The 14,225-nt window shown below is 44.4% G+C and overlaps 1 protein-coding gene and 1 long non-coding RNA gene across 3 annotated transcripts; both read left to right on the forward strand.

Moving 5' to 3' along the window:
* Positions 1–139: 139 nt before the first annotated feature.
* On the forward strand, positions 140–784 carry LOC109771604 (uncharacterized). Its single transcript, XM_020330301.3, has one exon. It carries the CDS (start codon positions 246–248, stop codon positions 543–545), a length of 300 nt encoding a protein of 99 aa, XP_020185890.1. The 5' UTR covers positions 140–245; the 3' UTR covers positions 546–784.
* A 1,173-nt stretch (positions 785–1,957) lies between these two features.
* LOC120973838 (uncharacterized) lies at positions 1,958–12,650 on the forward strand. Of its 2 annotated transcripts, none has more exons than XR_012203544.1 (10): positions 1,958–2,284; positions 2,354–2,471; positions 2,566–2,730; positions 2,959–6,497; positions 6,828–7,055; positions 8,933–9,056; positions 9,881–9,964; positions 10,042–10,325; positions 11,138–11,261; positions 11,472–12,650. It is a non-coding gene; the product is annotated as an uncharacterized lncRNA (long non-coding RNA). The 2 variants fall into 2 exon arrangements; XR_006670799.2 differs by having other exon boundaries at positions 6,837–7,055.
* The last annotated feature ends 1,575 nt before the right edge of the window (positions 12,651–14,225 follow it).

The raw sequence follows: 14,225 nt of genomic DNA on the forward strand, positions 1-14,225 counted from the left end.
CCTCGGCGTGCGTCCGACAGTAACCTGAGGCACCCGGTTTCCGCCCACGAGTCCACAAACCATGCGCGCCCCCGTACGTACGTACGTACGGTTACCCGTGCCGACATCGGCATCTCCTATAAAACTACCAAGAGGAGCACCGCCATTTGGCAGGCAGCTGAGCACACTCACACGCACAGCAACGAACCAAGCACTCTGCACTACTCACTCAGCACGGTTATACCTGGAATCGTGCAGTTAGTCCTATGGCGAGCGGCGGCGGGAAGACGACGGCCTCCTCCTGGGCGGCGGCGATGAGCGTGGGCGCGGGCACGGTGGAGGCGCTCAAGGAGCGGCACGCCGGGCTGTGCCGCTGGAACCACCAGGCGCTCCCGTGCGTCTTCCAGCAGCGCCCCGGCACCTCGGCCGCCGGGAACGGCGCCTGCGGCAAGGGCAAGGCGGCGACCACTGCCGGTGGGATGGTGGCGAGGAGGAAGGTGAGGCAGGAGCAGGAGGAGGAGCTCCGGACTGTCATGTACCTCAGCAACTGGGGACCCAACAACTAAACTAACTAGCCGATTAGTCATCAGTTACAGACCTCTAGATCTTCTTATCAGATGGCTAGATTGGTTTGTCCTAGCTGCACCAGTTCGTGTGGCAGTGGCTGGATGATGTTAGCTCAGCATGCAGACTCACTCTCGAGCTCGTGTAAGACACGGCGCCGTACGTAGTACTTCCATGATCTGGAAGGATTTCAGAAAAGCATAAATCGACGTCCCTTCCGGCCTCCTCCTGGCTCAACTAACTGCAATGTCCAAACGGTCGCTCTGAATTTCCAGCATCGAGCGTCTAGGCTTTCGTACAGTTCATCGCCGTTACAAGTTAGTCAGTCATATGACCCAGGGAAAAGTGTCAATTCTGCTGCAAAAAAAGGGCATATCCGGACTATTGCAGTCGATGCTGCGTGAACCAGCTAATCCGGCCTGAATTATTGTTGCGGACAGAGCACCCATCCTTGCTCGATTGCTCCCATATTAAACTTTACCTGCATGCTGCAGCAGCAGCCTGAATTGGTTCAGAAATGGCGATGCATTTCCCGGATATTTTTCCAAGCAATGAGCCTGAGGCACGCGAGCAGGGTGTTAGGAGAACTTCTTAAGACACGAATCCTAGTTCGCATTCCAAGCTCACCTTTGGGGCATCAGTTTCACGTACCAAACCATTCCTTCATTTCGAGCCAAGGGCGACGCAGACCGTCGTCAGGGCAGTGTGGAGCTGCTCACCATCACAAGGAATCAGCTTGGCCGCGGACAAAAATGTACTACTAGTTCAGAATGTACACAGCGACAGCCTATGAGCAGTACTTTGCTGACAACAACAGAACAAGGTATCCTGCTAACCAGTTTGAGCATCCCCAATCGATTGCGCTGAGTTCACTGAGGCAGCCACACTCCAGGTTTGCATCCATTTGCTCCATCTGCTCACAGACCTGTCAAACTGACAGTTTCGGTCCACCTGCACATGGCATGACAAGATAGTACATCTGTTATGATTCACTAAGAACAAAATCATATACAAATTTCCTGTATGTTGGAATGACGATGGTGGAGATAGCTGGCACCGGCCCTACGGCCAGTGCGGGGCACTGACGAAGACTCCTTCCTTATCTTGGCCTTTCCTATATGGTGGAGTGATCTTGCCGCGGCAATGGAGGTGTAGCGGTTCATGGTAGAACGTGTGGGCGAATTGAACATATAAACCTTGCTAGAGTACCCGCTATTCTGGAGCCTTCGCGTCGCGCATGCGATCTGGGTAGTTCGTTCCGCCGCGCTGTAAAGTTTTCTGTATGTTTTACCTCTCTGTCAAATATCCAGCCATTGGTTTAAACTCACGCCATGATCTCAGTTTTGAGCAGATGACGGCTGGGCCAGGCATATGGGCGGGGCCGGCGTCGCAGCGTGTGCTGCGTGCGTAAGTTCGGGTCAAAAAAGGGTGGACTGCAGCGGTCATACGGTGAAAAACCTAGCCGGCACGCTCCTTCTCCTCGACCTTCCTCCTCTTCTGCCGCCGCCGCCTCTCCTCCTCTTCTTCTCTCTCCTGTGCCGTCGCCGCTTCTCACCCCCCCCTCTCCACGCTAGCACGGTAGGGTCATCGGGATGAGCAGCGGCGGGCATCTGTCGGTGTGCCGGAGTACAGCGGCGGGCTTCTGTGGTGTGCTGGAGTGCGCGGATGACGAAAGCAGCGGAGGCAGCGGCCACGACCGTGCCCTCCTCTGCGCTTCCTCTCCAAATACCCTCGGCTTCCGGTGAGTTCTCCTTCTCTTTTTTCTCTCTTCCTCACTGCTCCTCTACATCCTTCAATCTCTCCTGTTTAGCACGGTGGAGACGGGTACACGGACTAGGCAGGCCACGGGACGACGGCTGGTCGAGCACCCACCGCAGCGAGGAGAGATCGAGTACAACTCCCAGTTCATGGAGGGGATGCTGATACAGGTGAGCTCTTTCTTTCTAATTCTCCATCTTCCCATGGTGCCCTGAGCTCTTCCTAATTTTTTTAAGGTTTGCTCTCCTCCTCCGCCACACCCAGGCCGAGCAGGCACCGGCAACACATGAGCAGGAGGAGGAGCCCTTCCCAGGCTCGCGGGCCCGCTGCGATGAAGCCGCCAGAGGAAGACCTGGACGACGACTGCTAGCCGAGGAGCCCCAAAGAATTTCCCCAAACTTTCCTGTGCCTCCGCCCCCTCTTGATTCAGTTAAGTTTTGATCATTTCTCTGTAGTAGTTGAAGTTTCTGCCTTACATTGATCCTGTTGGAATTGATTAAAAGATCATTTTATTAGTTTCCTATTAGCATTTTCCATGAAACATGATGATTACGTTCAGTGAGGTTCTCAATTTAATATTCTGAATGCACATATGTTTGATATTCAATTTGATAACAAAGTAACCTTGACCAATAGTTTTTGGCCATTTGCATATAGGTTGAGGGAGTACTCCTTGCTTCGAGAAGTACTTTTGATTAAAGCTTCTTCGATGCCCCATGAACACTCAGGTTTGCTTTCAAGCTGCGGCGGATTCTTAAAACGTATTGTGGTTCATGAATTATTTAGCAATGATAAAATTTTCTCTATTGTTATTTGTTCTTAGGATGTAACAAGTTCCCCATGTCGATGTTTATCTTAGCACATGACTGAATAGTTTGACAATGTTTATAATTTATCACTTTCAAGTCAGCCTTTGTGTGATTCAAAAAGAACCCACATACTGTTGCGGGGTACAAAATTACTTTTTCAGCTGGGTTTGTTCAATAGGCTGTAAATTTTGAGCAGAACGATACAGATCAACAGTCCATGTTTATATATACATGCATAAGAATATGTTGTGCGGCGAGGATTTGTACAGATTGGAAAGGGAATTAACTAACATCTTCGTAACGGCAGAATGTTCCGTGATTCTTCACGTAAGATACTAAGATTTGTTGATGATGCTTTGTTTGAGGTTCTGTGTACATTGCACTTCAGTTCAGAACATGGAGGGCTAAGATGATCACCAATCGATGACTATTTCTTGTGTTTATGGAAATAGTACCCTGTAATGAATACCTTCAGCTACATAGATTCCTCAACCAAAGTTCATGATGGTTCAATTTATTTGATGTTTTCTTCAGTTTTGGGACGGCAATCACAGGAGCCATTGCATTTTCTTTGTCACAATGGCATTAGGTAGTTGTACCTACTGCGGTTGTTACACTAATATCTACTTATTACCTGTTGCTATAGTTACAAAGCTTCAACAGTTTACTATAAATTAGACTGGACTGATTCCTAGATATCATTGTATTTTACCCATAGGATCAATTTCCAATGAGTTGGTGCCTAGGGTCTTGCGGCGAGCACATTCTCTTTAGCTGCTGCCATTTATTCTGCTGCTTTCGTACAGCCTAGCACTCTTCTGTGGTGGGGCATATGTTATTTTGTACCAATGATAGATACAGAAAGTGCAAGACTTCTACTCTCTACTTAATGAACTGATTTTGCTTCAGGATAACTAGCTTGATTAATTAGCATGTTTCTGTGATCAATGAATTACTAAGGTTGTGACCCCAGCTTGGAGGCTTGAGTTCCTTCGGTAGTTCTTTATTTTACTTAAATGATCATGCACCCTTTACTTAACATATGTCCTTTTGTACCTTAGCAAAGCATTAGTTAGATATCTCAATTTTTCATGTGGGTCGTAGTCGTTGCTTAGTTAGCATTATTGTTTTGTTAGGTGTTATCATGTGTCCTGAACCTATGCAGATAGGTCTTACTTTGTCTTAGTTATAGTTAAGATCAATGCGTACTGGAACATTTAAGTATTTCACCTATAATTTTCCAAGATTGTGGCGAGCATATGTTTTCATCTTACTGCAGGAGAGGTTGGTTTCACATTGTATTTGGAAGAATGAGATGCCCCAGATCAAATATTATCAAAAAAGCAGAAGAGCTAGGTGTATATATGCTGAGATGATCCGCTCTTACATTTTTTCTTGACGTGTAAAAGGTGCACTAGCTTGTCTATGGCCCTCATTGTTGTTTGGAAACATTTCTGCTCTTCGCTTCAACAATGCGCTCCTTTTTTTGTGAAGAGCAATGCACTCATTGATGCTACTTTGTTAACATGTCTTCGTTGGGTCTTGTTTCTTATTTTTATACCTACGGATTTAGCAAGAGACTTTTTTGCCTCTGTATTTTCACCATACTTCCATTTCATATTTTTATTAGTGCAGTTTCTGAATTATTATCCAGTGCCTTTTGGAGCTCGAGCTCCATGGGACCCGATATTTGTACATATTTCAACCTGTTTTTTCTTGGAAGGTAATCATACGCTGATGGGGAGGGTGTACCTATTTTTTCATCAATTTGCCTTCTTTTGCTCTCCTATTACCATTCCCCTTTAGACATATCTTATTTGAGATTGTGCCTTCTTCGCCTTATGACATCTTTTTCTTAGCGAGTAATTCCACCATCTTTTTTGTTGTTTGGTTCCTATTTGCTACTTCAGTGGTTTTTCCCTGATCCTGAGATTTTGTTATTTTGTTTCTATCTGGAGTCTGTAGAAAAATGAAACCGTTTTACATTTTAATTTGCTCTGCAACTAAAGTCATGTTGGACTCTAGGTGATGAAGGACTAGCGTTGAGCCTGAGGTGACCTCAGCTCATTTTTTTCAATTCTGATTTAGTTCAGATTTTGAACCATGATTGCTACTTCAAATTTGATTATCTTTTTTTGTCTTTCTGTAGTAGTGTTTCGTCTTTTAAATTGCACTGCTATTGGTACTTTGATTCTGCTTCTAACCATATACAAGAGCATCAGTGGGGAGCTAGGCCTACCTCTTATTTATGTTCTATGCATCTAAATGCCGCCCTTTTTCATTTATACTCTTACAATTATCTTGATGTATGTAATCTTTTTTTATTCGGGTGATTTCGCTCACGAGATGCTTACATGGTACTTGAGGCTTAAGCCTATGTACCCTGCATGTTTATTGATGTGGTTCATCATGCCTTCCTAGCTCCTTTTCAGCTGCCTGCTCAAAGTGATTGGGCATGTGATGTTGTTGACACTGCTGTGTAAATAATATTTCGTGCCCAGCATCTTAGTTCAGCTGATGGTTTGCAACTTATATCACTTACTTACCTGCTTTAAGTAGGTGATTTTAATGCTTTAAGTAGGTGATTTTAACCTGCTGGAGCCCTCTGTGATGAAAAAAGTGAACTGTTCATGCCTTATTTCAGAAAACTAAATATGCGCCATGCTGATATACTTCATGACGAGCATGTTTTTGACATCCATTAATGATGCCCTGTTTTGACTTTTGAGTAGATGATTCTTTATTTATTAACCTATACACCAATATTGTTTCCATTGATCAATCTCATAGTACTTTGTGTGTGTTTTTCTTATCTTGAGCTGAAAACTTATTGTCAGGTTAAACTATTTTGTGGATCATTTATAATATGGATGTTCTGTAAAAGAATATTTACTGGAATGTTATGTAAAACCTAAGGCTCAAAAGGAAAGCTTCGGTAAATTAGAATATTAATTGAAATATTTAGGCGTTTCATTAAATTGGTCTGGAAGTCCAAGCTCATCCATTTAATTATTTGAGAGCATCATCAGTATAGTTTTTTTCCAGAGACACAATTTTGAGAAAAAAGATACATGGCCACCAAATGAATGTGTTGCTATGCCGACTACTGTCCAGTCCATTTACACTTCTTATTTTCCTCTCTCCTGGATTTCACAGGGCTCGAGTCCTATATATATTCTAAATGTATTTATGCAATTTTACTCTGCTGCTTGCACATCCATGGATCTGAAAGTATTGCGGGAGCTCCCATGATGGACTATGATGAAAAAGTATTTCTTGTTGCCTGTTCTGTTGTGGTGCAAGTGTACCATGATGGACTATGATGAAAAAGTAGAGAGGGGCATTGCCCGCTCTACTTCTTGCTCCAGTCAAGGACCTAAGCTCCTGGTACGATCCTCTTTCATTTGTTTTCTTTTTCTTCCATGCCTACATATCTTTAACTTTTATTAGTTTACCCTTTTAATTTGTATGATTAATTTGTTGCTTATATTGTTGTTACTCCCTCTGTCCGGAAATACTTGTCCTAGGAATGGTTGTATCTAGACTTATTTTACTTATAGATACATCCATTCCTAGGACAAGTATTTCCGGACGGAGGGAGTACTAGCTAATTTGGGTGTTGAACAAATTGTTTAGATTTTTTTCTGTAAATCTGAGACCCTACATTGGTTTGGAAGTGAATCTGTAACCTTTTGTTTAATTTAATGCATGCTAAAGCTGATGCAGATGTCCTGTATTTGATGGCCCTCCTATGCCCTGCTCCTCTCGCATTGGTGCAAATTCGCTTCCTCCCCCGCCTCCGTCTCCACGTGTGCAGCGATGACCCCGGGAGGAGCTCGAGCCGCAGCGGTGGTCCATGGTTCCGTCGCCTTCGTCCTCGGCAGGAGAAGCGTGGGCTGCAGAGGATTCGTCCGACCCTCGCGCTGCCGTCTGTCCACCCTTGAGGTCCGTCCCCACTTCCTCACCTCCATCCTCTCTCACTGTCATGTACGCTCTCATGGCCGGACGAGGCGATGTCGAAGCTGAAGTAAATATGCCCAAGAGGCAATAATAAAGTATTATTTATTTCCTTATATCATGATAAATGTTTATTATTCATGCTAGAATTGTATTAACCGGAAACATAATACATGTGTGAATACATAGACAAACAGAGTGTCACTAGTATGCCTCTACTTGACTAGCTCATTAATCAAAGATGGTTATGTTTCCTAGCCATAGACATGAGTTGCCATTTGATTAACGGGATCACCTCATTAGGAGAATGACGTGATTGACTTGACCCATTCCGTTAGCTTAGCACTCGATCGTTTAGTATGTTGCTATTGCTTTCGTTCATAACTTATACATGTTCCTATGACTATGAGATTATGCAACTCCCGATTACCGGAGGAACACTTTGTGTGCTACCAAACGTCACAACGTAAATGGGTGATTATAAAGGTGCTCTACAGGTGTCTCCAAAGGTACTTGTTGGGTTGGCGTATTTCGAGATTAGGATTCGTCACTCCAATTGTCGGAGAGGTATCTCTGGGCCCACTCGGTAATGCACATCACTATAAGCCTTGCAAGCATTGTGACTAATGAGTTAGTTGCGGGATGATGTGTTACGGAACGAGTAAAGAGACTTGCCGGTAACGAGATTGAACTAGGTATCGAGATACCGACGATCAAATCTCGGGCAAGTAACATACCGGTGACAAAGGGAACAACGTATGTTGTTATGCGGTCTGACCGATAAAGATCTTCGTAGAATATGTGGGAGCCAATATGGGCATCCAGGTCCCGCTATTGGTTATTGACCGGAGACGTGTCTCGGTCATGTCTACATAGTTCTCGAACCCGTAGGGTCCGCACGCTTAAAGTTACGATGACAGTTTTATTATGAGTTTATGTATGTTGATGTACCGAAGGAGTTCGGAGTCCCGGATGAGATCGGGGATGTGACGAGGAGTCTCGAAATGGTCGAGACGTAAAAATCGATATATTGGACGACTATATTCGGACTTCGGAAAGGTTCCGAGTGATTCGGGTATTTTTCGGAGTACCGGAGAGTTACGGGAATTCGTATTGGGCCTTAATGGGCCATACGGGAAAGGAGAGAAAGGCCTCAAAAGGTGGCCGCACCCCTCCCCATGGTCTGGTCCGAATTGGACTAGGGAAGGGGGGCGCACCCTTCCTTCTTTCTCCTTCCCCCTTCCCTTCTCCTACTCCCACAAGGAAAGGAGGAGTCCTACTCCCGGTGGGAGTAGGACTCCCCCCTATGGCGCGCCTCTCCCCTTGGCCGGCTGCCTCCCCCTTGCTCCTTTATATACGGGGGCAGGGGGGCACCCCAGAGACACAACAATTGATCCTTGAGATCTTTTAGCCGTGTGCGGTGCCCCCCTCCACCAAATTACACCTCGATAATATCGTTGCGGAGCTTAGGCGAAGCCCTGCGTCGGTAGAACATCATCATCGTCACCACGCCGTCGTGCTGACGAAACTCTCCCTCAACACTCGGCTGGATCAGAGTTCGAGGGACGTCATCGAGCTGAACGTGTGTAGAACTCGGAGGTGCCGTGCGTTCGGTACTTGATCGGTCGGATCGTGAAGACGTACGACTACATCAACCGCGTTGTGATAACGCTTCCGCTGTCGGTCTATGAGGGTACGTGGACAACACTCTCCCCTCTCGTTGCTATGCATCACCATGATCTTGCGTGTGCGTAGGAATTTTTTTGAAATTACTACGTTACCCAACAAAAGCTGCAGTGGCGCAACGACATCTTTTCTTGTTTCTGTACTTGTTGAAACAATCAATGACCTCTTTTTTCCTGCAGGATAATGTGTTTGTTCCGCTGATCTGTACAGTTTCAATACCGAGTTGTTAAGGAGAATGTTGATGATGCATATTCTACGACTTGCAGACCCCCCAACAGCAAATTCAGTCCTACGTCTTTGATGGTAAATATTATTATTTTGCTGTGTCGTTATACTGTTTTTTCAAAGGCTAAGTTGGTATTCTTTTTCTGGAGAATAGTAGTTCGAGCCATAGTTCCAAGAATGGAGCTGGACAGTCTTTTTGAGCAAAAAAATGATATCGCAAAGGCCAGGATCAAAATCAATACATTAGTATATGTGCGTGCGCTAGACCCCTTTCTTTGTTTGCCAAATCAATACATTAGGCTTTTTGTTCCTGGATAGATCACACGGTTTTTCTTTGTTTGCCAAAGTAGTATATGTGTGTGCGGTAGACCCCTTTCTTGTGTTACATGGCCTTTTGGATAGTCGTCATCTGTTACCTTTATACTCCTGAGGTGGCTGAATTTTTTGAACCACTGCCTAATTTTATTTCAAGAACTAATTGAGTTGTAGATGTTCCTTACTGTCACACCATACATGGATATGCCTCCAATAGATTCTTGTGGATATTTGAAATTAAACGTGTTCTTCATGAAGACATTTTGGCAAAACTGTAGTTGCCATGCTAAATTCTTTTGGTTGGGCTTCACACTCTTCACTGTGCTTACCCCGTGCATTTGGGGAAGTGCTTATGCAGTGTCTGTTTACCCAGGCAATACTGCAGAAACTTAAGAAACTATTTCTTAAGAAAAAACAGATAGCCTTTTGTTAGCGGTTCTTATTTTTGGAAATATTTTCCAAGGTGTGTATTCTCATATAGTCATATATTTGCGAGGTGAAAAACTAACTGTGATGCACACATTATTAAGCTCTGTAGATAGGGAAATATGTCCAACTCTACTAATTCATTATATCTGTGTGAATAGGTGAAGCGTGAAGAGCTACTTGAATACACGTGCAATGTCATTTCATGTCATTTCAGGACTTGAGAGAAATGCTGATATTATGAGGTGCAATGCACATTTACTTAATCTTCTAATTAGAGAAATGCTGATATTTATGTGTGAAATGCTCATTTCCTTAATAGAAACATTTACAAGGATGGCCGACAGTGTGCGGCACTGACCTAGATGGCGTGCCGCATCATTTCGGCCCAACCCCAATGTTTCCCTCGCCACCCACGGCCAGATGGCAAGTACCCGCAAATCTCACACTGCCACCGGGGTGCTCTGCCTCCACCTATTTGCTTATTGTGGTGCGCCCTGTAGGTCGAAGACATCCCGACAGAGCAGCACATGCCTGTCCCTTCTTTCATTGGCGGTGCGAGAAAGAGGATCCACCCGCTCCCTTATGCTGATCTGAGCCTTCCTTGTGAGTTGGTTCCAATTTTTTTACTGACTATATCTTCTACTTTTTGCTTTGTGAATCCTATGAAATGGTGTAAGTGAATGCATTATGGTTATTGTGTATCATATCAACAGACATATGTTCGTTCATTATAAGTGCAAATTGTGGTTGGATCATGTTAAGAACTTATGTCTGCTGTAATTGATTTTGGTGAAGAACAACAACTGCATTTTTTTTCTCTAGCTTGTGAACGTTGAACACTTTGGTCTTCCTGTTGGTGCTTCTTTCTCATGTGTGTACGTGTTATATTTATGAATTTTCTATGGGTTTCAAGTGGTTGTGATCTATACTTTGAAGATCCATGAACTGGACTAGGCTTTCTGAATTCTGATAGAATGAGAAGCCTGCGGTCAATATCTAAATGTTCCTCTGCCATCACAGCTTGAGTTAATATATAAGGATTTGGATTTTGTTTACGATGTTTTAACTCTGATGTGGTAAAGATGATGAAACCAGCACTTTTAGTTGAGTGAAATCTAAGAAAACAATTACATCGAGGTGTTGCATGTATGATGTATGTCAGTTCATGTTCTTCAGAATTTAAGTGTTTCGGATGATCATGCCATGTTTCTATGGATTGCCATTTTGTCCAACGAGAGCAGTGAAACATCAAATTTAGTTAACCATCTCATATTTGCATTTGCTTTGTGATGTTTCCGTTCTACCTACAATATTTGAAATAAGATATTGTATTGCTCACTGGGAACAAGCATCACTTTCTTGGAATATCTTTATCTTCCTTGAGTTTTTAAGTGAGTTTGTGCTACGCTGCCAAGGAGCTCCAGCAAGCATGTGTACCTGCTCTCCTTGCCCCTGAGCTCCTGTACCGGCAACAGCAACTCGTAGCAGAACCAGAAGCATTACACTGAGGCGCTCAGAAGAAACCCAAAGGATCCAAAGGTAATTTCTGATGTTTTATGATATTCAATTGCTTGAGCTAAAAAAATATGTGAAGTTGTTTCGCTGTTATCATGTGGATAACATCTCACACTGCATGTATGCCATTTGAATTAGCTAGCCTGTAGATGACCATTGGCTATAGGTGCTTCTGCAGTGTAGGTGTTGTGATGTGGAGTGTTTTGTAGTGCTAAGCTATTGGCAACGTTTCAGGTATACGGCAACACGGCTGCCTGTTACACAAGACGGGTGCCATGCCTGAAGTACTGAAGGATACTGAGAAGTGCATCGAGCTAGATACCACATTCTACAAGGGATACACAAGGAAGGATGCAACCCTGTTTGTTTCTAAAGAATGCGACAAAGCAATGGAACGAGCGTGCCTGAGTGGTATGTCTATTCTTGCAAACCCTTTACACATGGAAGACATGCTGTTAGGGCCTCTTTAAAAAGTGGTTACTGTTTCAACAATGCATGTAGTGCCTTCGCTCATTAATGCTTGCCTTCTACCATACATGTCAACTGATACATTTGTTCATGTCTACGTCTTGGTGTAAAAACAAATATTGTTGTTTGCCCTAACAAGAATATTAGCTCGAATAAGTCCAGACATATACCACCTGAAAAGGCTCAGGCTCTTTATGTGTTTATTTACTGAACATTACAAATTCAAATTAGATGTTCAAATTCTTTACACCACAGCTGCCAACAGCATGTTTCAGTGCACATGTGTGCTAGCAAATGGGCTTAAAATCAAAAAGGTGAGGGTCTCGGTTTACTGGGCCTCCTGATTTATCCACACAGACAGATGTTGATGCCTTAACCCTATCCATCCACCCTCCACAACAACAGCCGGCCTTCAATTGCTCACCAACCGAAAGGACGAAATAATCAACTATTTTAGCAGCAGCTGGCCCAATAGCCTTAGTGGAGAACGCATGGCAGCAAAGGAATTTTATCGCATAATAGATACAAACTTCAGAGCTGGCTCAACATCCAAAGACAACAATCTCAATCATGTTTTATCACAGGTAACATATGTTCCTGACTGTCTTAGCGATATAACAACACAGTCTGAATATGATCTCCAGCAAACAAACAAACCACTATTATTGGAGCCTGGACAATGATATCGAAGGAATTTTTGCTCTGAGCAATGCAGTCCACGAAGAATAGCAGTTATGAAGAGTTTCCTCAAAGAAGTCGTTCTAAACGTCCAGCGATACATCTGTCTAACGTATCTCTGCCTATCTACATTCCTTGCTTATAACATTGTAAATGATCGTTCGTAAGGTTCTTAGAAAACATGTATCATCAGCAACCATCTATTTATCATCAATCCATACTTATTTCCATATGTTTCATTATGTGTCTACATATTTTGATGCACACTCTTTCAATAGTTGGCTTGCTCTCGGCCTTTGCGCCATTGGCGCAACAGGTCATCTAGTGATAGACAAGAGGCAGCGGCTAGGGATGGTGTTGTGCATATAGCCTGTCTCCACAACAGGTCTAATGCATCTCCTCCCCTTTGATCCAAGGGCTCCAGAGAAGCCCTAACTTTGGCGGCGGCGCTCACGGCGCCGTTCCCTTTTTGAAGGCGTCACTTTGGGAACCTTGGGGTTGGGTGGCGCTTGTGGGTGGTGGACGACGGCGGTGGTGCGGCCCTATCCTAGCATGGATTTACGTCCGTTGCTTGGAGATGGACTCGCGTAGGTGGAGGTCGTCGGCTGGCGTCGTGATGGCGTCAATGGCGGAGGACCTGCCAAGGCTCGCGTAGGTGGAGGTCGTCGTTTGGCGTCGTGGTGGCGTCGATGGCGGAGGACCTGCCAAGGTTATCACCTCAATCTGCTCTGAAGATGGACCAGTGGAAGCTGGCGGCGACGACACATGTGAGTGCATCAGACCGGTTTGAGCCCCGGACCCGGCAGATGGCTTGGTCGGGGCCTCCGGCTTTAGATGTTAGGCTTAGGTGAGAGGTCTGGGTATGTGGCCCAGCTTGCACCCCTTCATCATTTGAATAGGAATAGCGACAGATGTTGCCAAGATGGCGGATTCAGGCATATTGTTATTCTATTTTATAAGGTCCTCAAAAATAATTAATAAAATGGCCACATGCATCTTCCAGATACAGAGGCCAGGGTTATCCTTCTTAAAAAAAAAGAACAAACGAGGATGAAATCAATGAAGAATCGCGGAAGTTATACGCAAATCCGCAGCCAGGGTCGGGCGGTACGACCATGCGCGATCATACCGTGCCCTTCTGGAACCTGCACGTGGTCTTTCATATTTTGGTCATCATTTCCTTATACGAACTGCAATTTAGGCGTTCCTAGGCTAGTTGGAATTTATGGACGACCCGATAATCTCATGATATTTGATTTTCAATTTGGGCTCGTTGGAAAATGTATTTTGTTTGTTATACTCTCTAGAAAGCATGAATGTAGTGCGTCTAACTTCTTGTGTTTGGCCCCAACTTGGTCCCTTTCCTCATCAGGGGGCTCCAATACACCTACATAGACAAAACAAAAGCAAGGAAAAACTAATGAAAACGAAACGTTAGACAATGACCTCAATAAAATGCACAACAATTTTTTTATATGCAAAATTGACATGAAAATGGCTAGATGGATGCGATATCAGAGATTTTGATACGAAAGTGTGCAACAAGTGAGCTCTAAACCATGACACAAGACCCACTCATCGTCAATTTGTACGTACTACTTCCTGGACCTCCCTGACATCGCCATGGCTGGTGTGACCAACTCCACAAAGAAGACTAGTGAAGCATCTGCCACCGCCATGGCTCTGACCTTTTAACTGGAGAGTATGATTTGTTCGTCGCTTATTTACTTGTTCATGTGTTGGCCATAATTGCTTTTTTTAACACAGTACGGACGCAAGCGCTCATACATATGCGCATACACTCACCTCTATGACTACACACACGCACACCCTATCCCTATG

The sequence above is a fragment of the Aegilops tauschii genome, chromosome 2 (genome assembly GCF_002575655.3).
Source record: "Aegilops tauschii subsp. strangulata cultivar AL8/78 chromosome 2, Aet v6.0, whole genome shotgun sequence".
Classification (NCBI taxonomy): domain Eukaryota; kingdom Viridiplantae; phylum Streptophyta; class Magnoliopsida; order Poales; family Poaceae; genus Aegilops; species Aegilops tauschii.